The sequence below is a fragment of the Oratosquilla oratoria genome, chromosome 12 (assembly GCF_046742065.1).
Source record: "Oratosquilla oratoria isolate Oo_2021 chromosome 12, ASM4674206v1, whole genome shotgun sequence".
Lineage (NCBI taxonomy): Eukaryota > Metazoa > Arthropoda > Malacostraca > Stomatopoda > Squillidae > Oratosquilla > Oratosquilla oratoria.
In genome coordinates this window covers 3,590,934-3,615,833 of record NC_134788.1, presented here as the reverse complement: position 1 = coordinate 3,615,833, position 24,900 = coordinate 3,590,934, and the positions used below count along the sequence as shown (strand labels likewise).

The 24,900-nt window shown below is 37.1% G+C and overlaps 1 protein-coding gene across 7 annotated transcripts in view; it reads left to right on the top strand.

The window, feature by feature from the left end:
• LOC143030915 (ATP-dependent clpX-like chaperone, mitochondrial) overlaps positions 1-24,900 on the top strand; it is a 160,885-nt gene that overhangs the window by 125,173 nt on the left and 10,812 nt on the right. For all 7 annotated transcript variants that reach the window (XM_076194166.1, XM_076194167.1, XM_076194161.1 and 4 more), the window contains one exon: positions 6,180-6,272. In XM_076194166.1, the coding sequence (XP_076050281.1) occupies positions 6,180-6,272 (93 nt within the window). The remainder of the gene's footprint in view (positions 1-6,179; positions 6,273-24,900) is intronic.

Below are 24,900 nucleotides of genomic sequence, written 5' to 3'. Positions count from 1 at the left end.
TAGTTACAGCGTACACTAACGCTAGAGCTTCTTTGTCCAACTGAGAATAATTTAGCTCAGCGGCAGACAGCTTTTTACTTGCAAAGTAAACTGGTCATGAACAACCATTAATTTCTTGAATTAACACACATCCTACTCCGACTGGTGAAGCATCTACCTCAACAATAACATCATGCTCACCATCAAAATTGGCAAGTAAATCCGATTTGGCTAACTCTTCCTTAGAGGTAATAAATGCATTTGCTTCAACAGAAGACCACTTTAATTTTGCATCTTTCTTCAGTAAATCATACAGAGGTGCTAATACACTTGAAAATTTTCTCACAAACCTACAATAATAAGTTATAGACCCAAAAATGATTGAACTTCACCTACAGACCTCAGTATAGGTGCTTCTAAAATAGCAGCAAGTTTCCTTGGTGAAGGTTTTATGCCATCACCTGAAATGACATAGCCTAAGTATTCTAAGGAGCTGGTATTCAGAACAGTTTTCTTTTTGTTAATAGCAACATTATGTTTCTGAAAAACCTTCAACACTTTATCTAATCTCTTATCATGCTCCTCTTTAGTCTCACCACCAACAAATATATCATCCAAGAAGGCAACTACTCCATCTATATTCATCAATAACTGGGATATCAATCTTTGGAAGATGGCAGGAGATGATGCAAGTCCAAAGGGTAATCTTTTATATTTAAAAAGACCTTTATGAGTATTAATAACTAACAATTCTTGACTCTCATCATCTACTGGCACCTGTAAATAAGCATCCTTTAAATCTATTTTTGAAAATATCTTGCTTTTACCAACAACAGCAAGGATTTCATCAACTTTAGGCAGAGGGTACTGGTCACATGAAATACTTTTGTTTAATTCCTTGAAATCTACACAAATACGCATTGACTTTTTGTCAGCTTTTAACACTGGTACAATTGGAGCTGCCCAAGTACTAGAATGTACTGGTTCAATGATATTGTTATCAACTAACTCATCTAAAGCATCTTCTACTAATTTTCTGTAGTGGTAGGGCACAGGCCTTGCTTTTTTCCAACTAGGCACAGCACCGCTCTTTAGGTGTACCTTTGCTACAACACATGAAATTGGCAATCTAGAATCAGCTGAAAAATTATCTAATTGTACCTTGGAATCCAAAACATTAACTCCTTCCTCTATACCTGTGAGTGCAATACCAATTTTAGGCATTAAATCTCTACCACATAAGTTTGAGTTATTAGACTCAACTACATACAAACTTTGAAATACATTGTGACCATTATAAAACATATTTGCATAAACCTTACCCAAAACATGCAAATCATTATTACCATAAGCCTTTAAAATTTTATCACTAGGCTCCACAGTTAAATTCAATTTCTTAACCCAATGCAAGGTTAGGGTAGACACACTGGTTCCACAGTCAATTTCAAAAGGCACATTATGACCTTCAATAATAATATCAACCTTATTTCTCACTGGCAAAACATTACCTACAACGCTGTGTACAGGTGTATGTGAAAAATTAACACTAACCATTTCTGGAAGGCTAGGTCTATCCATTAAATGTAACAACTGGTTATCATCACTACCAGTATCTCTTCCTAAGAAATTTCCTCAAAAACCATATTAGTTTTCTTTTTATCAAACCTCTTGTTTTTGTTCAATTTTCCAAAAGATCCTTTCTGGGCACTGCTATCACTAGGCTTACCTTGAGAACCTGTGTATTTACCAGAAAAAGTCTTATCAAAGCGGCACACTCTTTTAGGTTTCCCTTCCTGTTATATACTGCGCATGTTAGGTGCTTAAACCTACAGTTCTCACTTTTGTGTGGATATCCACAATGCAGACAACTTTCTTTTTTCTGACTATTGAAAAATTCAGAACTAACCCCCACTTCAGTAGTCGGGAGCTTTTCCCCAACAAAAGCTTTTTCCAAATTTAAAATTTTCTCTAAAGTGTCTGAGGAAGACATGGTTTGTAAATCCAAATTCTCAGCAACTAAGTTCGGGAAATACACTTCAGTATCGACAGCCATAAATAATTGGTCTCTCACTCGTGCATCAAATAAAGTACCAAAACTACAATCCTTGGCTAGATTTTTCAAGTCAGCATACAAATCTCTTAAACTTTCATCAGATTTTTTCTTTCTCTTCTGAAATTTGATTAAACTCCGATGATAGCTCAGTTTAACCTTGTAATGTGATTCTAAAAGCTTTACTATCTCACTATAGTTTTTAATATGAGGTAAATCAGGTGCACTCAGGGAGGCTAAGGTACTATAAGTTTCACTTCCTAACGAAACTAATAAAGAATTTTTCTTCTTGTCGTCATCAGTGATTCCATTATGTGCAAAATGAGCCTGCAACATGCTTAGCCAGATCTCCCATTTTATTTTATTGGGGTCAAAACAGTCAATCTTACCCGAGTTATTTGCCATTGTAAATTGTAGTAAACCTTGTGAAACAAATGACTAGTAGCCTGCTAAACCAAGGCTATTTGTAAATTGGTAGTAGTGGTATGGGTGCACATGATAGCGGGGTCGGCAAGAAAAAATTTCTTCATCCTGGTACATCTCGTCTATCAGTGGGAAAGGCAGCTATTTCCGTCTTTCAACATAATAATCGGTCCATCCACTAACAAATCCTCAGATCCTCGTCGCCACTGTTGCTGTGTGGCTGGGTATCTGAATAAAAAAACTGGAACCAAGTTGTTCCTTTATTCAGAGCTTGAAGCAAACGTAAAAACAAAGATTTTGACGTCATAGTATAAGTACATGAACAAAACAAAAGACGTCTACATAGGATCCAAACATATCAACAATACCAACAGATGCTATAGAGCATCTAAACATATTTCAGAGTATTAAACATATGAGAATCACATGGTATGTAAGGAACCTACAGCGCAAGTATATAATTATTATACATCAACACAAGTCTATTGCAAAACAAGAACAATGCAACAATACAATTAATCTCAATTTACCACAACTTTTTAATCCCCCAAGACATTTACTTCTTTCAATTTACACTTTATCTCCATCCCCTGTCTTTCATTTCCTGCCACATGCGACCCCAAATACTTAAAATGGGTCAAATTTTACTGGAATACTTTTTAGTACTTTCCAAAGTCAAAAATAGATAAATGAATTACACAAAAACTCTTTTGCTTTTTAATTATTGCAATTTGAAATCATTGATCCTATCTTCAAAATGTCATCTGCTTCAGCCATTCTCCCCAAACATGGTACCATCTACTCCTCAGTGACATCATGAATTGTATTCATTCTTGATGCATTGTCATTGTTTTTGATGAATGGTGATTGTGTCAAGTGCCACAGGCTAACTTATATAAAATTTAGGAATTATGAAAATGAAAAAAGAACTACTGAGTAAAATATATGAATAGGATGAAAAGAATAGGAGAAAAGGTGGAGAATAATAATATATTTAGAACTTGGAGAGAAGGGCAGGAGAAGAAAGCTTATGATAACTGCCCAGCAAGTGATACTATTCATGTACAGAACATACACAGGGAGCTAAATGGTGGGACTAGATTCTCTTACAATAATACTAAATGGCCTTTTTTAAAGCATATGCAAAACAAATGATATGAGATATTGTTTTTGGAAAATTTTATTTAATTTTTCAGGTAAACAAGCATAGAAAGATAAAACCCAGGAGAAATAATATGTGAATGATAAAGAAATTATATAGAATAGACATAACAAAAGGGAAGATGAAACAAAATAAGACAGAAGATAGGATGGTTAGGAAGACAGGGTGTCGTCAGGGCTTCCATCACTGATGATTATGTAATTCAAGTTATGTAAAATCACATTTTCGAACAGGCAAACACAAACAGTTTAACCTACTTTGAGTGCCCAAAGACAGCATTACAGGACCAATATGCACATATATGTACCAATATGAAAACTTCTTCAGAGAGATATTCTGGTTCAAATCGATGGTCCGTAAATGTGCCTTCTATACACAGTTCTTGGCTATTGTCAGAGACGTTTACCCACATTTAGCTTCAACTTTCACATATCTCATACCCTCCCAGACTCCATCACTAACTGCCTTAATCCCCCCTCTGACCCTGCCACAAACGCAATGTCATATGCAAACAATTGGCTCACCTCCCACTTCTCTTCATTATCTTTAACTATCTCCAGTCCCCGTCCCATAACCCTTGCATTTACCTTTTGTATCACCCCATCCATATGCACAACCTTGATGCAGCTTCATCAAAACGTCTGCTTCAGCCATTCCTCCATAACATGGTGCCCTCTGTTCTGTGGTTAAATCATGAGTTGTACTCATTCTTCATGTAATGTAATTGTTTTTCATAAATGGTGATTGTGGCAAGTGTTGTAGGGTATTTGATATCAAATTTAAGACTTATGAAAAGGACCATTTGCTCTCTATATTTCCAGTTCTAATGCAGGCTCTACTATTATAAAAACTCTTTACTGCCCTTAACAGCTTTCCTTCAATTATATATATCTTCAGTTGAAATTGGGATGGGTGATATGGAGGTTTGTGAGTGCATATGGACCTGGTAGTGAGAAAAGTGAAGAGAAAAGAGAGAGTTTTTGGAAATATATAAACAAGTGTTAAGAGATTTTTGTGAGGAATGTAAATGTAATAGTGTTGCAGGATCTCAATGCTATATTAGGGAATGAACCAATATATGGAGTAGTTGTGAAGTTTAGGGTGCCTGATATCTTAGTGGATAGGTGATGTTAAGGATGTGTATAGAAAGATATTAATAGCAAACACAGTGTTTAAGAAGAGAGCCAAGCATAAGTGTATATGGGAAAAGGTGGTGGATGAGGCAACCTATCAGCCTCATACCCTTGATCTCTCTTGTAGAAGACCTTTGGCCTTCAGGAAACTGGCAACTGCCTCTGATTGAGATCATGTCACTTGGAGAAGAGATATTGTGTTGTTGTCTGGGGATTGTTAGTGTAGTCATAGTATTTACCTATTTGTATTTTACGGGATGAGAGCTATGCTTGTAGTGACCCATTTTCGTATCTCTCCACGTCCAGTTTGTTCTTAAAATCGTGTATAGATCTGGCATTTACTGTTTCTCTGTTCATTTTGTTCCAGACATCAATCACTCTATGTGGGAAGCTTTTTTTTTCAGGTCTGTCCTGTAACTATCTTTCTTTAGTTTCTTTTCGTGTCCTCTTGTTTCTCTTCTGTCCCACTTTAATAGGTCGTCTCAATCGAGAACTTCCATCCCTTTCATAATTCTGGAAATGGTCAACAAATTGCCTCTTTCCTTTCTCTGTTCTAGTGTTGACAATTGTAATTTCTCCAATCTTTGTTCATATGTCAGATTTAATAGTGTGGGTGCCATTTTTGTCACTGCTCTTTGGATTCTTTCTGAAAATTTGTGTGTGTGTGTGTGTACGCGCGCGCTAGGTGCCCACATTGATACAGCATATTCTAATTTCAGTCTTATCAGTGTAACAATTATTTTCTTAATCTCATCCATGTAATTGAAGGCCACCTTCATTGATATTAGTAAGTTGTCTCTCCAATTAATTTATTTACATGTTTGTCAGGTGTCAAGTCGCTTGAGATGATTACTGTATGAGGTGGTCTGTGTCTTCTCTGGGGCTGTTTGAAACTGTGGACAGCATCCAATTCTAAGACAGTACCAGCACAGTATAGCCTGACCAGAAAATTACTGTCCTAGATACAACCATCACACAGAAAACACAGAACATTTCACCCCATATAAACTACTCCAAACAACTACACAGTATTTCTTTTTTCAGTGACCTTTGGGCTTATCCAGTGGCTATTGTTGGTTACTTGAGAGCCAAAGGTTAACAAGACCAACCTGGGGCAATGGATTGATTGATTGACAAAAACAGGAACATTGTTGTTGCCAGTACTGACCTTCGTAGAGCTCTGCAAGTTACTTCCCTCCATCCTTACACTCTATCCCTTGCAACTCAAGTATTGATCTTTCAGGAACTCACTGAATTCAATCCATTGCCTAAAGGAAGTCTTTCATGCATAACATAAGACTACTTTTAAGTCTTACAATTTGCTCTTAATTTCCAGAGTAGCATATTATTGATTGAACAAGATGATAGATGTGACTGGTTGTGTGTGATGGTGCATACTAATTGTAATTTGAATCTCACTTCAACCACACAGGTGGAGCTAACTATTACTCCTGATGCTCTGGAGGCAATATCCAACCTTGCTATGGAACGGAAGACTGGAGCAAGAGGATTGAGAGCAATTATGGTTAGTTATAACTGGATATTGTATTATATCTATATACATATATATATATATATATATATATATATATATATATATATATATATATATATATATATATATATATATATATATATATACACATACACCTTTATTTTTTCTTTCTTTCATTTGTTCCATGATGTAAAAATGTCTCTTATATAACAAAGAAACCCAGATGCACATTGAGAAAGTAAGTAGCCCTTGAAGGTAAGAGGCAATTCTGTATATACTCAGATTTATTTTTCCAGGATTTTAACTCTGTGTGTATACATATCATGCCAGAGGCTTCTTCACCCATATAAGGGAAGTAACCAGCCAAGGTATGCACCCACCCACTCCCACCCATCTCATTCCATGTCATTCATTTGTTTCCCTTTCATCTGGGCTCCTCATGGATGAAAGGTCATCACTGTCTCCTGCCCACTGGCTGGGTTATAAGCAATGTAGCAAGATACAACAAGATAAAAATAGAGTAAATTCAACATTATTGTTAAATACACAAAGTGGAGAATGATGAAGGAGAAAGACGTAAAAGTGAACCAACGAAGAGAAGATTGGATGTAAGCAGAGTGGAATCACCGTTGGGGGTCATACCTAAGAAATCTTGTGTGATAGAAACCCCGGTATCAACTCAAAGGTTTGATAATAATGTATTTTCAGGGTTTATAAAAGAAAGTGGAATACTAGGTAAAGGTTTAGAATTGGAAAGAGAATCTAGGTATAAAAATGTCCTAAGAAATCGGGAGGTTACAGATTTGATAGAGGAACTAATTGATCTGAAAGCTGAATACAGGGCAATGTACAGAGAGGTGAACCAGCTAAAGAAAATCTAATGCCAAAACTAACAGAGCTTAATGATCTAAAAAAGGAATTAAACATAGTCAAAAGTGAAAATGAAAGAATGAAAAATGAAGATACAAACAAAAATGAGGCTTTGAAAAAAGAAGTGAAAGAATAAATACAAGCGGTGACCAAGAAAGTTGGAGAAACAAAGAGACAGATCTCCAAGAAATAAAAAAATCAATGGAAATGGAAAAAGAAGATTAAAAAATAACTTTTAAAGAAATACTACAGCAACAAATGGAAAGAAATGCTAAAGAATCAGTAATTAAAGAAAAAAAAATTGGGGCAAAGACACAGTGGATAAAAAAGTGCATAGTAGTTTATGGTATTAAAGAAAAACATAATGTACCTAGATATCAAAGAGAAAAAGAAGAGAAATTGCAAAAGAAATTTTGAAAGAGATACAAGAGGAGTGACAAATAATCTACAAAGAAATAGTACATAGAATGGGACAATATTCTAAAGAAAAAAATAGATCACTAAAAATCAAACTAAAATCTCAAATAATAGCAGAATTACTATCAAAAACAACTAAGCTGGCAAATAGTGAAAATTACAAAAATGTATGGATAAAAAAGAAATGAGTGATGAGGAAAAGAAGGAAAAGACTCTATGAAATGAAGCAAATCAAAAAAATGAGAGAAGAACAGAGACTGAAAATATATATATTTTTTTTTAGAGTACTAGACATGATGGCTGAGAAAATGGCGTATCAAAAAAAAAAGGAAATGTAATAAAAAAGGAGGAGAAAGGAAAGAATTAAAAATAATGTATACCAACATAGATGGCATGATTTCAGGACTAAATGAATTAAACAACTATCTGGCAGTAGAGAAACCAGACATAATGGGAATTGTGGAGGTGAAATTAAAAGGCACTACCACCTAATACTGTGGGACAAGGTTTATACATCCATTGGATAAGAAATAGAGAGAAACAGTGTGGAGGAGTCATGTTTTTGACCAAGAAAGTCTTAAATGTGACAAAGGTAGCTGAAGGAAAAAAGTAATGTGGAATTGATTATGATAAAAGTTGAAAACAGTGACATGAAAAGAAGAAAATTCGTAGTAATACATGTTCCCCCAAAAACACATTCTTGGACAGAGAGTGATCATTCCAAAATGTTGGAAGACACAAAACACTCATTAATTGAATTACTTTTAGGAATGTCCCCTTTTGGGGCTACAGGTAGCAGGACTCCTAATCCCATCCCCCGTCTCATTTTTTGTCACCTTTACGACTCAAGTGGAAAGACTTGGTGGTAGCATTCTCTTCCCCCACCACAGGTAGGCAAAAAAAGGAAATGAATATTCAGAGAAATGGTACAGGACAGTAACAAGGGGTTGGGGGGACAGTATAACGGAGGGACAGTCGTAAATATAAAAGTGTCATCATTTCTCTATGAACAGAGCTTTCCTCTATCACAGACAAAATGATGTGTGGCTCTGGTCCTAAGGGGCGCCCTATATAGACCCTAAAGTATCAAATGCATGCCACTTTGCCACAATAAGATTTCTTGAATAGGAGAAAAATGAGGGTGGTACTTAGAGACAAGAACTCAAATTGGGAAGATATGATAAGTGGAGTCCCACAAGGTTCTGTATTGGCTCCGATAATGTTTGCTATTTATATAAGCGACATGGCTGAAGGTGTGGAATGTTATATGAACAACTTTGCAGATGATGCGAAACTACTAAAGAAAGTACAGAGGAAGACTGCAAATCTTTTCAAGAAGGCCTGGACAAAGTCTAGAAATGAAGTCAGAAGTGTGAAGTGAACTTCAACATTAACCACTTCCATATGGTGACACCTACATAGGCGGCATGAAGAGCAAGTGGGTACTCAATGATGCCGACATCGGCATCTTGATTATATTTATTGTAGTCATACGTACGTAATTTCCATTCTCTCTAAACTGGCTTCATCAATTTTCTATGGTTATCAAAATACACGGGTGAAAGAGAATGAACGATTGAGCACTGACTTTATTTTTTATAATGCGATTATTATAACGCAACATCACACTTCGGGCAGCTAATGCTGCCAGAGGTGCAATGTGCCCCGGAGTGAAGAGGTTAAGAAATGTAGCATAATGGAATTTGGAAAAAGCAAAAATAGAATATTGTCAATATAAATTTGATACAAAGGAAGTAAAAAAAAGTCAACACAGAAAAGGACCTAGGAATAACTATCTCAAATGACATGACACCAAACAAACATGTCAACAAATTAGTTGGAGAAACTTATAACTTACTAAGATCAGTGAAAGTAGCCGTTGATTAAATGGATGAAGAAATGGTAAAGTATATATTAGTTACACTGATAATACCAAAATTGGAATATGCTGCGACACTATGGACACCTAGTTCTAAAAAAAAAACCTAAACTAGAAAGAATTCAAAGAGCAACAACAAAGATGGCACCAACACTCTCTAATTTAACCTATGAACAGAGATTAGATAAACTAAATCTACCAACCTTAGAACAAAGAAGAGAAAGAGGTGATTTGCTAACCATCTACAGAATTATGAAAGGGATGGAAATTCTTGATAGAGATGACTTACTAAAGTGCGACAGAAGAAAAACAAGAGGACATGAGACAAAATTAAGAAGGACAGTTACAGAAGAGATCTAAAAAAGAATAGCTTCCCACACAGAGTGGAACAACTGGAACAAACTGAATGAGGAAACAGTGAGTGCTAAAACTATACAAGATTTTAACCTCTTCACTCCGGGCCAAAATCTTGCGGGCAGCATTAGCTGTCAGACGTACGATGTGTCGTAATAATACTCGCATCATAAAATATAGTCACCGCTTATATCGATCGTTCTCTCTTTCAGCCGTGAATTTTGATAACCATAGAAATGTGATGAAGACAGTTTAGAGAGTGTGTCATTACGCAGGGGCAACTACAATAGATATAATCAAGACGCCGATATGGCAGCCTCGTGTATCCACTTGCTCCTCATGCCGCTTATGTATGCGGCACCGTATGGAAGGGGTTAAGAACAAACTGGATGTGGAAAGATACAAAAGTGGGTCACTATGAGCATAGCTCTCTTCCCATAAAATACTAGGTGAATGCACACACACACACACACACTAGATATAGAAATAATGAAGAACCATCAAAACTAGACCTAATATTAACATCTGAACTAGAAATTGTAAACAAAATGGAGTATAAAACAACTATTGGAAAAAGTAACCACATACTTTGAATTAAAAGATCAGTATAATATAGACAGAAATGATAAACATAAGGAAGGTAGATTTATGTACAACAAAATGGACTTTGAAAAACTAAGGCAATTTTTCCAAAACGCAAATTGGGATAGGTTCACAAAAGAGGAAACAAATATGGAAGACAAGTGGAACATATTTAAGGAGACCGGCTGGTCAAGAATCAATGAAAATTGGGGAAAAAAATGAAAAACTGGGAAAAAAATTCTACATCTGCGTATGGCAATTGACAGTCTCTATGCAGAGTATTTCATCAAAATTCGCCTTATTTTCGTAGTTATGGCAAATAAACCCCCTCCCCCCAACTCGACTCCATCTCGGCCCTATGATACATATTGGTCACTACAATATATATATTATTGCAATAAATAACAATGATTTGTAATGATTGAGTGCTATTGCTAGTGACTTCTGGCAACTTTGTCTCTGTACCAGAGGTTATATATAGACCCCAGAATGGGTAGATGCCTCAGAAAACGATAAACAGTAGACAAAAATTGAGTGATACGCTCCACTGCAAGCCACCATCACTCATCCTTTTGTCATTTGACAAGCTGTTATACTATTTTTGAGATGCCACGTCCTCACAAGCAAACCAAACACCTTCAGGAATCTAGGAAGAGGCAAGAATTACAAAGTAGGCAAGCTATGACACCCTAATGTAATAACCTGCCTAAAATGCAGGTTGGGACCAGGAGCCAGAAGACAGAAGATTATATGACTGGACATCAATATATATGACTGAATATGAATAAATTTTATTCTAAATATTATCAACATTCAAGCCTAAAAAACTAGATAAGGCAATGCCATGATATCCCTTATCTATATTAGTATGTAGGGGTTCAAAGTTAGTGAAAACTTTGACGGCCCGTATCTCAAAACCTAAGTTTTACCTTCAAACTTCTACTCCTCCATAATATCTTAATCAATTTCAATGAAAATTCACACATAATTTGTCTAAATCTGCCTGATTGATGAAATAGAAAGTTTTTTTTTTTTTTAATCTGAAAGGGTTAATTTTTGCCAATTTCCCCCCCCCCTTATTTGAAGGGGGACGGGGTGGGAAAAAATATAAAAATTTAAATTCCACAAACTAATTACTTTAACTAGAATTTCTCTCTATTAGTTTGAAGGTCTGGATAAGGTCCTTCCACCATATTAATTTCATTCATGTAGAGCAATTATTATAGGAGGAGTAGCCATTTCAAAATTATCAATTTTTTTGAAAGGGAGGTGTGGGGGGCAAAACATGAAAGGGTTGCAGATTAGTTTTTTTGGGTTTGGAAAGATGTATATGGTGTCCCTAACTCCTGGCATAAATTTCTGTGCAATAACCCAATTAATAAAGATTTTCATCTTTTGATCAGCCAGTCCCCTTAAAGAGAATTACAAAGAGGAAGTTAACAAATATGTACCAATAAAGGTGCATAAAGAGATATATATAAAATGTTGGTTTAACAAAAGATGCAGTGAGGCTAAAGCTAGGAGAGATAAAGCCTGGAAGAAATGGAAGAAAGACAGAAAAACATCCAAATGGCAAACATATAAAGTACTAAGAAACGAATATGTAAACATACGCAGGAAAGAAAAAAAAGAATATGAAAGGGATATTATAGACAAATGTAAGGATCAACTGAAACTTTTACAGATATGTAAATGACAAAATAAAGGACAAGCATGACATAGTAAAACTATGTGAAGGTGATAAGGAATACACAGATGATACAGAGATGGCAGATGTTATGATCAGACATTTCAAGTCTGTTTTTATAATCGAGAACTCTCAACCCTGGGAGGATGACCAGTTAGAAAGTTCACCTATGATAAAGGAAATAACAATAACTCAGAAGGAAATAAGAGATCAAATAAAAAGCCTGGATGTCAGAAAATCGCACAGACCGGACGAAATCGCAAATTAGATATGATAAGAGTGCATAGACGAACTGACGGATAAAATACATAAGATAATAGACTTCTCATTAAAAGAGGGAAAGGTACCACAAGATTGGAAAGATGCAAACATAGTGCCAATACATAAAGGAGGAAATAGGGAAGATCCTACAAACTTTAGACCGGTGTCCCTCACTAGTACAATAGCTAAAATATGTGAAAAGATCATCAGAAGCAGATGGATCAAACATTTGGAAGAAAACAATATAATAAACCCCAAACAATTTGGTTTTAGAAGCGGAAGATCGTGCACCATAAACCTAATATGACTAATTGAAATAATACAAGAAAGAGATGGTTGGGTGGACTGCGCCTTCCTGGATCTGCAAAAGGCTTTTGACAAGGTACCACACAAACAATTAATAAACAAAATTGAAAAAATAGGAATTCAAGGCAGGCTGTTGGAATGGATGAAGGACTTTCTAAAAATAGAAGAAAGATGAGAGTGGTACTTAGAGATATAAACTCAAAATGGGAAGAAGTAAAAAGTGGCATCCCTCAGGGCTCTGTTTTAGCTCCCTTAACCTCTTTCACCCGTGAATTTTGATAACCATAGAAAATATGATGAAGCCAGTTTAGAGAGAATGGAGGTTATGTAGGTACAACTACAATAAATATAATCAAGACGCCAACGTCGGCATCATCGCGTACCCACTTGCTCCTCCTGACACCTACGTAGGCGTCACTGTATGGAAGTGGTTAATGTTTGCCATATACATAAATGATATGGACAAAGTGAATTGTTACATGAATTTCTTTGCTGACGATGCTAAATTGCTCTAGAGAGTGAAAACAGAAGAAGATTGCAGATCGTTCAAGATGACCTACATAAAATATGGGAATTGAGTAGAAATACGAAATGAATTTCAACATCAAGAAATGTAGCATAATGGAGTTTGGAAAAGACAAAAATAGAGTTTCGGGAAAATATATGATTGGAGACAAAGAAGTAAAGAAAGTTAACTCAGAGAGGGACCTAGGAATAATCATCTCAAGTGACTTGACACCTGACAAACATGTAAACAAGATATTTAGAGAGACTTACAATTTGTTAAGATCAATGAAGGTGGCATTCGACTACATGGATGAAGAGACGGTTAAGAAATTAATTGTTACATTGATAAGACCGAAACTAGAATATGCTATATCATTGTGGGCACCTAGCACAAAGAAATTAGAAAGAATCCAAAGAGCAGCGACTAAGATGGCACCTACACTATCAAATTTGACATACAAACAAAGATTGGAGAAATTACAACTGACAAAGTTAGTGCAGAGAAGGGAGAGAGGCGATTTGTTGACCATTTTCAGAATTATGAAAGGAATGGAAGTTCTTGATAGAGATATATTAAAATGGGACCAAAGAGAAACAAGAGAACACACAAAGAAACTAAAGAAAGACAGCTACAGAAGAGATCTGAAAAAGAACAATTTCCCACACAGAGTGATTGACGCCTAGAACAAATTGAACAGTGAAACAGTTAATGCCAGAACTATACACGAATTCAAAAGCAAACTGGATGTGGAGAGATACAAAAATGGGTCAAAACGAGTATAGCTCTAGTCCCATAAAACACAACCAGGTAAATACATACATATATATATACCAAGGCTTTTCCCCCCTTACAAGGGAGGTAGCCAAAAAGGAAAAGGCATAAAATCATTCCCACCCATTCCATCCCTGAATACACTCCACACCTTTCCACCCTCCCTCTTATCATAGCACCTCCTGGATGACGGGTCATCCCTGCACCTTGCCCTGGGTCAGAAGCAGTGTCGCAAGACACAGCACATCCACAGCAAGGCCACTTCATTAAATCAGCGATCCCCCCTCTCCATCCCCCCATGCATAAAAGAGAAGACGGGAAGAAATCCCTTTGGACTGCGTCAAATTTTGCTCACACATACTACCTCACCCCCCATCCCCCGCCCATTCCACCTCATGCATCACAACATCATCCATATACAACCATTCTCCATTCACCCCTGTCTTCTGTCCTCTCCCGTCCTTCCTCAACAGACATTCCCCTCTTCCCCAAAGCCCCCTTCACCCCATCCATCCACCTCATCCTAGGACGTCCCCTCATGTTCACTCCCTCCACATCTACCTTCCATACCTCTTTTACTAGTCTTTCTTCATTCATTCTCTCCATGTGTCCAGACCATCCTAATACTTTTTCATCAACCCCATCTCCCAACTCCCTTTCCACCCCTGTTCTCCTACTCACCTCCTCATTTCTCACTCTATCTAGTCTAGTAACCCCCATCATACTTCTCAGACACCTCATCTCAAACACATTCAAACTCCTCTCTTCCTCTCTTATGTTCCATGTTTCTGCCCTATACACTGCTGTTGGCACAACCACTCCTTCATACAGTCTCCTCTTAGCATCCATTCCCAAATGTCTATTCCTCATTACACTTTTTAACCCACCAAGGCATTTACTCACTTCTCTCAATCTACATTCTACCTCCACCTTTACTCCACCTTTTCCTGCCACATTTGCACCCAAGTATCTAAAGCTATCCGCTTCCTCCAGTCGCTCTCCCTTAATGCTCACTTCCATTCTGCTGGCACTTTCACCCCTTGTACATCTCATCACCTTACTTTTACCCACATTCATCTTTAGCTTTCTTCTATCACACACTCTCCCAAACTCTGTCACCAACTTCCTTAATCCCTCCTCCGATCCTGCCACAAGCGCAGTGTTGTCCGCAAACAACAGCAGGCTCAACTCCCACTTTTCTCCATGGGAAAAATGGAAAAAAAGAAAAAAAAAAAAGAGCAAATGGCAAACATACATCAAACTAAGAAACGATTATGTAAAAGTACACAGAGAAGAAAAGAGAAATTATGAAAAGGAAATGATAGAAAAATGCAAGGAACAACCAAAACTATTTTATAGATATGTGAACGGTAAACTAAAAAGCAAACAGGTAATAGAAAAAATGCGCCAAGGAAGTCGTGAATACACAGGAGAACAAGAAATGGCAGAAATTATGAATAACCACTTCAGATCGGTATTCACAATTGAGAACACACCTAACTGTGAGGGAATAGAGAGACAGAAATCCCCCCAAATGAAGGAAATATCTGTAACAAAAAAGGAAATCAGTGACCAAATAAAAAACCTTGACATTAGAAAATCGCATGGTCCAGATGGAATTGCAAATTGGATACTGAAGGAATGCATAGAGGAATTAGCAGATAAAATACACACTATAATCAAATGCTTGCTCAAAGAAGGAAAAGTACCACAAGACTGGAAAAATGCAAACATTGTACCAATATATAAAGGAGGAAACAAGGAAAATCCAACTAACTACAGACCGGTCTCCCTAACAAGCACAGTAGCTAAAATATGTGAAAAAGTGATCAAAAGTAGATGGGTTGAATATCTGGACGAAAAATCTATACTAAACCCAAGCCAATTTGGATTTAGACAGGGAAGATCATGTACAACAAACCTAATCTGCTTCTATTCAAGACTGATAGATATAGTAGATAAGAGAGATGGATGGGCAGACTATGCCTATCTAGATCTACAAAAGGCATTTGACAAAGTACCACACAAAAAATTAATAGGAAAATTAGAATCAATAGGTGGCATTGCAGGTAATTTTTTAGAATGGATGAAAGATTTCCTGACTGGGAGAAAAATGAGGGTAGTAATTAGAGACAAATACTTGAAATGAGAAGAAATGATAAGTGGTGTTCCACAAGGGTCAGTGCTGGCTCCAATCATGTTTGCCATATACATAAACGACATAGACGAAGGAGTTGAATGTTATATGAATTTCTTCGCAGATGATGCAAAAATATTAAAGAAAATATCAACAGAAGAGGACTGTGACTCATTACAATCAGACCTGGACAAAATATGGAAATGAACTCAAAAATGGGAAGTTAACTTCATTATCAAGAAGTGTAGCATAATGGAGTTTAGAAAAAGCAAAAACAGAATTTGAAAAAAATTACAAAATTGGTGAAAAAGAAAACAAAACAAAAAAAATGCACTCGGAAAGGGACCTTGGAGTGATAATCAGCAAAGACATGACACCGGATAGACATATAAACAAAATAGTGAAACCTACAACCTACTAAAGTCAATGAAAGTGGCATTTGAATACTTGGATGAAGAAATTATTAAAAGAATATTAGTCACATTGATTAGACCAAAACTGGAATATGCAGCGACACTATGGACACCCAGTACTAAAAAGAATATAAGGAAACTAGAAAGAATACAGAGAGCAACAACAAAGTTGGCACTAGCTCTTTCCAAATTAACATACGAACAAAGATTATCAAAATTAGAACTACCAACACTAGAGCAAAGAAGAGAAAGAGGTGATCTGTTGACTATATTTAGAATCATGAAAGGAATGGAAATCCTTGACAGAAAATATTGACTAAAAAATGACAGTGGAAAAACAAGAGGTCATGAAAAGAAACTCAAAAAGGACAACTACAGAAGAGATAGGAAAAAGAATAGCTTTCCACACAGAGTGCTGGATATATGGAATAACTTAGATAAAGAAACAGTGTGTGCAAATACTATTCAAGATTTTAAGAAAAAACTTGATGCTGAAGGATACAAAGGGGTCACCACGAGCATAGCTCCCTTCCCATATAATACAAGATAAAGAAACAGTGTGTGCAACTACTATTCAAGATTTTAAGAAAAAACTTGATGCTGAAGGATACAAAGGGGTCACCACGAGCATAGCTCCCTTCCCATATAATACAACTAGGTAGGTAAATGCAATATCAGGGAGTGATTGTGCTGATGGCATTGTATGATTGTATGGAGCAGAGACTTGGAATTTAAGAGAGGTAGAGAAGAAAACTTTGTGTTTGAGATGAAATATTTGAGAAGTATATTAGGGTTTACTAGGATAGAGTGAGAAATGAGGAGATGAGGAGGAGAGTGGGAGTGGAAAAGGTGGCAGATAGGACTGATGCACGAATATTGGGATGGTTTGGACAAATGGAAAGAATGAATGATGAAAGATTAGTAAAAGAGGTATGGAAGGCAGAGGTGGAGGAAGTGAACTTGAAGGAATGACTGAAGAGATGGATGGATTAGGTGAAGGGGACATTGAGCAAGAGGGGAATGTCTGTTGAGCAAGGAAGGGAGAAGCCAGGAAATAGGGATGAGTGGAGAGTGACTGTGAATAGATGATATGGTTTTGCAAGGAAGGGAGAGGTTTGGGATGGGGGTAGGGGGTGTTTAAGTGTGAATGATATTTTGACACAGCCTGAAGGAATTTCTCCCCCTCTCTTTTTCTGCATGAGAGGATGAAGAGTGGGGGTCAATGATAAAGTGAAGCGGCCTTGTTGTGGATGTACTGTATCTTGCTACATTGCTCCTGACCCAGGGCAGTGGGCAGGATACATGGATGATCCATCATTTATGATGAGCGAAGATGAGAGGGAGGAAAGAGTAGTTGATGGGAGTGGAATGAGTTGGAGTAGGTACTACCTTTGACTTGACTACTTCCCTTATAAGGGGGAAAAGCTTTTGGTGTGTGTGTGTGTGTGTGTGTGTATATATATATATATATATATATATATATATATATATATATATATTTCTAAACAGAAATGTAGTAGCACATTTGTAAATGACACACAGGAACCCACAGTCGGAGAAAGAATAAACTTCAAATAAAGAAGAATCCTATATTTCGGCTATCAACTGTAGCCCTCTTCAGGAAAGTACATAAGATAGAAAACAGAGGGGACTCATAAACTACAGTAAGAAGAGATGTGGACAGTTGACCTCACTCAGGCGCGGGGCAAACTGGGGTGGCGGAGGAGGGAGGGGGTGAGGAGAGGGGGGGATGTAACGTAATTAAAACATAATAGAGTCTGGAAGAACTCTAACTAGAACCCTAGTAATTGGGCCATTCAATGTGCATGGTTATGGTACAGATGAGAGTAAATAGGAAGAGATGCATTATGTTTGTATTTACCTACCTAGTTGTATTTTATGGGAAGGGGAGCTATGCTCGTGGTGACCTGTTTTTGTATCTCACAAGATCAAGTTTGTTCTTAAATTCTTGTAAGGTGTTAGCACACACTATTTTTTCATCCAGTGTATACCAGATATATATCACTCCGTGTGGAAAGCTATTCTTTTTCAGGTCTCTTCTGTAGCTGCCCTTTTTGAGTTTCTTTGCATGTCCTCTTGTTTTTCCTCTGTCCCCACTTTAATAAGTCCTCTCTATCAAGGAGTTCCTTGTCTTTCATAATCCTGTAGATGGCTAGTAAGTCCCCTCGCTCTCTTCTTTGTTCCAGGGTCAGCAATTCCGGTTTGGCCAATCTTTGTTCATCAATCTTTGTTCATATATTAAGTTTGAAAGTGTTTGGGGTATCTTTGTTGTTGCTCTTTGTATTCTTTCTAATTTTCTTATATTCTTTTTTGTACTGGGTGACCATATCATTGCTGCATATTCCAGTTTTGGCCTTATCAGTTTTAGTGATATTTTTTTTTTTTATCATTTCCTTATCCAGGTATTTAAAAGGCACATTTATTGATCACAACAAATTGTATGTTTCTCTGACTATTTCATTTATATATTTTTCTGGAGACGTGTCTTTGGTGATGATTACTCCTAGGTCCTTTTCAGAATTTACTTTCTTTTCTTCTTTTTCGTCAATTTTATATTGTCCTGATATTCTCTTCTTGTTTTTCCTAAATTCAGTTATACTGTATTTCTTGATATTGAATTCTACTTACCATTTCTTGCTCCATTCTGAGACTTTGTTCAGATCACTCTGTAATGACTCACAGTCTTTTTCAGAACTTATTTTCTTTAATAACTTTGCTTTATCTGCAAAGAAGTTCATGTAACTTTCAATACTTTTGTCCATGTCATTCACATATACAGCAAACATTATCGGAGCTAGTACTGACCCCTGTGGGACGCCACTACTCATGACTTCCTATTTTGAATATTTGTCTCTGAGCACTACTCTCATTTTTCTTCCATGTAGGAAATCCTCTATCCAATTCAATAGTTTTCCATATATGCCTCCTATTGTTTCCAATTTATATTGCAATTTTCTGTGCGGAACCTTATCAAATGCTTTTTGTAAGTCCAGGAAAGCACAGTCTGCCCAGCCATCCCTTTCTTGCAATATATCTATCAATCTTGAATAGAAACGGATCAAATTAGTGGTACATGATCTTCCCTGTCTGAATCCAAATTGCCTCGGGTTCAGTATATTATTCTCCTCCAGATATTTTGTCCATCTATTTTTGATGACTTTCTCATAAATTTTAACTATTGGACTTGTTAGGGACACTGGTCTATAATTTGTTGGGTCCTTCTTATTTCTCCCCTTGTATATTGGCACTATATTGGCATTTTTCCAGTCTCCTGGTAATTTTCCTTCTTTGAATGAGCATTCAGCTATTTTGTATATTTTTCCTATTAGTTCATCTATACATTCCCTTAGTACCTAGTTTGCAACTCCGTCTGGGCCATGTGATTTGTTAATGTCAAGCTTTGATATTTGATAACTTATTTCATTCTGAGTGACATTTAATTCCTTCATTGTTGGATATCTTACTTCATTTCTTTGGTCACAATTTTGTAGATTTTCTTTTTCTTTAGCGAACACAGATTTGAAATGTTTGTTCATAATATTCACCATTTCTATATCCTCTGTGTATTTTCTATTACCTTGACGTAATTTAAGTATTTCCTGTTTGTTTTTTAGTTTGCCGTTTACATATCTATAAAATAATTTGGGTTGATCTGTACATTTGTCTATTATGTCCTTTTCATAGTTTCTTTTTTCTTTCCTACGTATTTTTACATATTCATTTCTTAATTTGGTGTATATTTTCCATTTATCAGGGATTTTTTTTTTTTCAATCTTTTCCAATGCACTTTTTATTGTACTAGCATTTTATATATACCCTCTCCTGTTTTTGTTTAGGTACTTGTGCAATCCATTATAGATTTCCTTCCAAATTGCCTATTTCTCTTCTGTCTATGTTTCTTCATTATCAGATTTTTCCCTATTTGCTTCTTGAAAGAATTTTCTAAGTTTCCTAAAATCTGTTTTGTCAAACATCAGTCTTTCGCTTCTGTGTTTTTAATTTCTATAGTTGTTTCTTCATTTAATTCTAGTTTCAGTAGTATGTGATCACTGTTTCCAATTGGCGTCTTGTATTTGATTTTATCCACAATTTTGGGTTCTGATGTGAATATCAAATCCAATTTTGATGGTTCATCGTTATTTCTATATCTGGTATTTTCCTTAACCCATTGTGTCAATGTGTAATCAATGATCATTTCCAGTAATATGTTTCCCCAATGATCTCCCCTTTCACAGTCATTTCTTCCCAACATATTTCTTTTGAGTTAAAATCACCTATAATTACCAGATTTCCTTCTTTAGTGTTTTATTTAGTGTTTGTCGTGTGTCTTCCAGCATTTTGGAGTGTTCACTTTCATTCCATGCATGAGTTTTAGGTGGGACATAAATCACTGCATACTTTCTATTTTTCATATCTCTATCCTCAACTCCACATTATTCTCTCCTTCTGTGATTTTTGTCACATTTAGGTTTTCTTGGTTAGTAACATGACTCCACCCTGCTTTGTTTCTCTGTTTCTGATCCAACAATTGTATAAGCCTTGCCCTATAGTATTTGGTGATAATGATCCTTTCAATTTTGTTACTACAGTCCCCATTATATCTGTTTTTTCTTTTTCTAGATAGTCATTTAGTTCATCTATTCCTGATATCAATCATTTCTTAGTTTGATATAAGTTTGCCAATTACTCTTTTTTTTTCTCTAATCTTTTTTCCATCTTTTCCAAGCATTATCTCTTCTATCCTTAGCCTCACTACATTTTTTGTTATGCCAGCTTTTTATGTATACCCTTTCTTGCATCTGTATTGGTACATAGGCCTATTTGTTTACTCCCTCATTGTAAATTTCTTTAAGTATATTCTATTTCTCTTCCATCTTCGTTTCTTCATTTAGGAAGTTATCCCAATTTGTGTTTTGAAAGAATTTTCTGAGTTTCTCAAAATCCATTTATTGTACATTAGTCTTCCTTTTCTATGTTTCTCATTTCTTCTCAAGTCCATTTGCTCTTTTAGTTTGAATTCTAGTAGTACATGGTAACTCTCCCCACTTGGAGTTTTGGAATCAATTCTGTCCACAATTTCAGGCTCTGATGTAAGTATTAAATCTAGTCTCGATGGTTCCTCATTGTTTCTGTATCAGGTATTTTCCTTTACCCACTGAGTCATTGTGTATTCAATGGTCATATCAAGTAGTATGTTTTCCCAGAGGTCTTTTCCAACCTTCGCTGTCATTTCTTCCCAACATATTTCTTTTGATTTAAAATCTCCCATAATTACTATGATTCCACTTTCAGTAAATTATTTCATGTTTTGTGTCTTCCAACAGTTTGGAATGATCACTTTCTGTCCTAGAGTGTGTTTTGCGGGGCACATACATTACAAATGTTCTACATTTCATGTCGCAGTTTTCAACTTATATCATAATTCCACATTGTTTTTTCCTTCTGTTATTTTTGTCACATTTAAGGCTTTCTTAGTCAAAAATAATACTCTCCCACCCTGTTTTTCACTTATATTGTAAGGCAGATATGTGGGAAAACTTTAGGAAAAGGTAAGGATGTTTTTTGGGAGTGGAAAGGGAGTTGGGAGATAGGGTTGGTGAAAGAGTATTAGGATGGTTTGGACACATGGAAAGAATGAATGAAGAGAGACTAGTGAAAGAGGAATGGAAGGCAGATGTGGAGGGAGTGAACATGAGGGGACATCCTAGGATGAAATGGATGGATGGGGTGAAGGGGGCTTTGGGGAAGAGGGGAATGTCTGTTGAGGAAGGACAGGAGAGGACAGAAGACAGGGGTGAATGGAGAATGGTTGTATATGGATGATGTTGTGATGGAGGAGGTGAAATGGGTGGGGGGATGGGGGGTGAGGTAGTATGTGTGAGCAAAATTTGACGCAGCCCAAAGGGATTTCTCCCTGTCTTCTCCTTTTATGCATGGGAGGACAGAGAGGGGGGTCACTGATTTAATGAAGCGGCCTTGTTGTGGATGTGCTGTAACTTGCGACACTGCCTCTGACCCAGGGCAATGGACAAGGTGCAGGAATGACCCGTCATCCAGGAGATGCTAAGATGAGAGGGAGGGTGGAGGGGAGTGGAGTGTATTTAGGGATGGAATGGGTGGGAATGATTTTATGCCTTTCTCTTTTTGGCTACCTCCCTTGTAAGGGGGAAAAAGCCTTGGTATATATATGTATGTATGTATTTGGAAAAGGCTTTTTGACAGGGTAGACAGGAAGGCACTGTGGGAGGTATTGTAGATATATGGGATAGGAGGAAAGCTGTTAAGAGCAGTCAAAAGTTTTTACAAGAGAAGTAGAGCCTGTGTTAGAATTAGAAATGGAGAGAGTGAGTGGTCTGAGGTAAAGGTGGGACTTCACCAGGAATGTGTCATGTGACCATGGCTGTTCAATTTATATATGGATGGGGTGGTGTGAGCGGTAAATGCAAGGGTAATGTGCAAGGGATTGGAGATGGTTAACGTCTTCAATATGATGACACCTATGTAGGCATCATGAGGTGCAAGTGGATATACAAGGATGCTGGTGTCAGTGTCTTGATTATATATATTTTGTAGTTGTAGCTGAATGACCCCCAAATTCTGTGAACTGGTTTGATCTGTTTTCTAAATTTATTTTTACTCAGAGTAAAAGAGAATGAGTAATACAGCTGTGACATCGATTTAATAACACAAGTAATGTGATGCATTGTACATTAGGCATCTAATGCTGTGCATAAGAATTTGACTCATAATTAAGAGGTTAAAGAAAATGGAGAAAAATGGGGCATAAGCCAGTTGTTGTTTGCTGACAACTCTGCACTTGTATCAGAATCATAGGGACTAAGGAAGTTAGTGACAGAGTTTGAGAAGGTGTGTGAAGGCAGTTAAGATAAATGTAGGTAAAATTAAAGTGATGAGATGCACAAAGGTAGTGGATAGCAGCAAATTGGAAGTGAGTATTAACCTCTTCAGTATGGGGCACATCGCACGTCTAGCAGCATTAGCTGCCGGCCGTGCGATGTTGCGTCACAATCGCATTATAAAAAATAAAGTCAGTGCTCAATCATTCGTTCTCTTTAATGTGAGATGAAATATTTGAGATGTATGTTAGGGGTTGCAAGGTTGGATAGAGTGAGAAATGAAGAAGTGAGGAGGAGAGCAGGGGTGGAAAAGGAGTTGGCTGATAAAAGAGTATTGGGATGATTTGGTCACATGGGAAGAATGAGTGAAGAAAAATTTGTAAAGGAGGTGTGGAAGGCAGAGGTGGATGCAGTCAACTTGAGAGGATGACCAAGGATGAGATGGATTGGATGAAATGGCTTTGAACAAGTGTGAAATATCTATTGAGCAAGGAAGGGAGAAGACAGGAGATAGGGGTGAGTGAAGAATAGCTGTGTATAGTACTGGGATGCAAGGAAAGAAGGATGTGGGGGGCATAGGGAGTAGTTATGTGTGAATGATGTTTTGACGTATCCTGAAGGGATTTTTCCCTGTCTTCTCTATTTTCTGCATGGGGGGGGGTGTCACTGATTAAGTGAAGCGGATTTGCTGTGGATGTACTGTGTCATGCTGCATTGCAGTGGGCAGGAGATAGGCATGACCCTTCATCCATAAGGACCTAAGATGAGAGGGAGGAAAGGGTGGTGGAGGGGAGTGGGTACATGCCTTTTGACTTGGCTGCCTCCCTTATAAAGGGGAAAAAGGCCCTTGGTATATAGATAAATATATATTTGGATTTACTCATGTCTTCCACTACTCACTGAGCCATGTGGGGAAAATCCAGTCTTTTCACCTAAGAATTTAAAAATGAAGGAGACTGCAAAAGACCATATAAGGCCTACACTAGTCCATTACCACCTATCCCCACCCTTAAAAAAGGAAAAAAAAAAAAAAGTTTTGCACTTAACTATATGGCTACAAAATCTATTCCATTCATTAATCACTCTATTGGTAAACCAGTATTTGCCTATTTTCTTCTTACATACATATACCAAAGCTTTTTCCCCCTTACAAGGGAGGTAGCCAAAAAGGAAAAGGCATAAAATCATTCCCACCCATTCCATCCCTCAATACACTCCATACCCCTCCACCCTTCCTCTCATCTTAGCACCTCCTGGATGATGGTTCATCCCTGCACCTTGCCCACTGCCCTGGGTCAGAGGCAGTGTCGCAGGACACAGCACATCCACAGCAAGGCCGTTTCATTAAATCGGCGACCCCCCCTCTCCATCCCCCCATGCATAAAAGGAGAAGACAGGGAGAAATCCCTTTGGGCTGCGTCAAATTTTGCTCACACATACTACCTCATCCCCCATTCCCCCACCCATTCCACCTCATGCATCACAACATCATCCATATACAACCATTCTCCATTCACCCCTGTCTTCTGTCCTCTTCCGTCCTTCCTCAACAGACATTCCCCTCTTCCCCAAAGCCCCCTTCACCCCATCCATCC